The 2,253-nt window shown below is 31.5% G+C and overlaps 1 protein-coding gene across 2 annotated transcripts in view; it reads left to right on the top strand.

Annotated features, from left to right (window-relative positions):
• Window positions 1–641: 641 nt before the first annotated feature.
• Window positions 642–2,253, top strand: part of LOC125027313 (two pore channel protein 1-like) — a 28,854-nt gene continuing 27,242 nt past the window's right edge. The window contains exons 1-3 of one of the 2 annotated variants that reach the window (XM_047616314.1): window positions 642–682; window positions 1,619–1,803; window positions 1,947–2,119. In XM_047616314.1, coding sequence (XP_047472270.1) covers window positions 1,695–1,803; window positions 1,947–2,119 — 282 coding nt within the window. In that variant the 5' untranslated portion in view covers window positions 642–682; window positions 1,619–1,694. Of the gene's footprint in view, window positions 903–1,618; window positions 1,804–1,946; window positions 2,120–2,253 lie in introns of both variants that reach the window. The other variant, XM_047616313.1, reaches the window with a different exon arrangement.

The following is a 2,253-nucleotide window of genomic DNA, read 5'->3' as shown; positions in this document are numbered from 1 at the left end:
GTGTGTATGTGTATGTATGTATATGTGCATGTATGTATGTATGTATGTATGTATGAATGTATGTATGTATGTATGTATGTATGTATGTATGTATGTATGTATGTATGTATGTATGTATGTATGTATGTATGTATGTATGTATGTATGTATGTAATTGTATATGTATATATAAATATATATACATATACACACACACACACACACACACACACACACACACACACACACATATATATATATTTACATATATATGTGTTTGTTAGTTTGTTTGTTCGTATATTCCTAATGCACCCAGTATATATTCCCAACTTATGGAAATACATATCTGTATATGTGTATGTCCTTATGTACATATACGCTCACAACTGTTTGCGTGTGTCCATCCCTACTGCAAAAAATATCGAAATTAAATTTGGTGGTAAACAAATATTTGACAGCCAGGTTAGAAACTTGAGATCAAATATATCACGAGCTTATATTCATAAATTTTGATACAATTAAGGAATGTATGAATTATGAATCATATATAGGTGCACACGAATACCTTTATCATATCACAAAAAAGAAGGAAAAAATAGATAGAAAAATAAAAACTCTCTAGCGTGACCTGGAAATAAGGCCGGATCCTCCCCCATGTAAACACAGCAAAGGGGCGGAGGAACTCAAAGTCAGGTTCAGTTAGGTGAGTGACGTTTCTCTTTCACTCTGTGTGCTCGGTTTATTCTTGGTACAGTCTGATAGCTTTTGAAACTTTCATATAATTAAGAAATACAATACCCAAGTGACATTGATGTGTGCTGTTGAGGGAAAACGAGGTTATGACGTTATGATTTAACCAAAAAAGCGCAACTTTTTATTCACTTTCGTTACTGACAAGCTCGGCCATGAAGCACAGCTGACAGGTATTATCCGTAGTATTTGTTTTCCTGTATATTGGTTAGTGGGATTGGTTTACCATTTACCATGCTGTCATCGTACTCTTCGTGTATGATAATGTATATTATTGTAGTTATGGTTTACTTAATTAGTTCAGTTATGGCTGCTGCAGAAATGACATATCGACAGGGATTGGGGATGATGTTCACTACTACTACAAAGTGTCTATAATTTTTTCTTAGTTACTGGTCACTATTGCGTGCATTTGCTACAAAATACTTGAATTTAAAACAATATCAAAGCTTTAACAGATGAGACAAAGTATAGTATGTAAAGTTGATATTATCTGTTGTCCATCATTAACTTGATCCATTGTGAAAATATTACTAGACAGCTGCACAAACTTCTGTATGATTTGACATGACGTGTTGAGATTTATATTCAATTTACCATGTGTAATATTTTCTGAAAAAAGCATGTTCCTCCTTATATTTATGAAAGGAGAAACTCTAAAGGGGGAAGAGAGTTTATCTAATTGTTATTTTCTTATCCTTTGTCTCAATTTATACAGTTCTATCATTCAGTAATACCATATATAGCATTTGCAGTTAAGAAATGAGAGCATCTATAAAGTTGAGAGATGGGAACATCCAATATGTTAAAGATTTTCATATTTATTAACACTTCATATAAATTTTATGTTAACTTTTGCACTGTATTGCTTTTTCTTTTCATCTTTCAGGAAGTTAAAATTCAGGAGAGCAACAATGTTTCTTCTGTTTTTATTATATCCTTAGAAATATAATACTAGGGTTAAAATGGAAGCCTTAGAAAGAAAGCAGGAATCTCTGAAAGTTGTCATTGAAGAAACCATTGATGCAAATGAACCAAATAAGGTGGAAGAGGAAGAACCTAAGACACCAAAAGGTAAGATATGATACTAATGAAAATTAGAACTGATAATATTGAATTATTTATTGATGGAGAATATTCAAGATTTAACTGATACCATTATGTTGTTCCATTGGCATAATGTTCCTTAGTTGACATATATTTTGTTTGCTGATTAGCATATCATAGGAGAAAATCATCTTTACAATTACGGAAAAGTACGTCAGAGGATGATCCAGGTTTACCAGTGAGCATATCGTACAGGGCTGGAGATGATACAGTTGAAGTTTCAAATTTAAGTGATGGAAGTTATGCTATTGACTCAACACATGAACCACCAATCTCAGATTTGGTAAGGAAATGCTTATGAAGAATTATTTTGATTAAAATATATATATTTTTTTACTTCCTTTTTTAAATTAATTTTCATAATTGATTGATAATTTAAATTGAAGATTGACAATTGTTTGCTATAACTGGATATTT

Source organism: Penaeus chinensis, chromosome 7 (genome assembly GCF_019202785.1).
Source record: "Penaeus chinensis breed Huanghai No. 1 chromosome 7, ASM1920278v2, whole genome shotgun sequence".
Lineage (NCBI taxonomy): Eukaryota > Metazoa > Arthropoda > Malacostraca > Decapoda > Penaeidae > Penaeus > Penaeus chinensis.
Note: the sequence above shows the minus strand (reverse complement) of the source record. Positions and strands in the feature narration are given on the sequence as shown.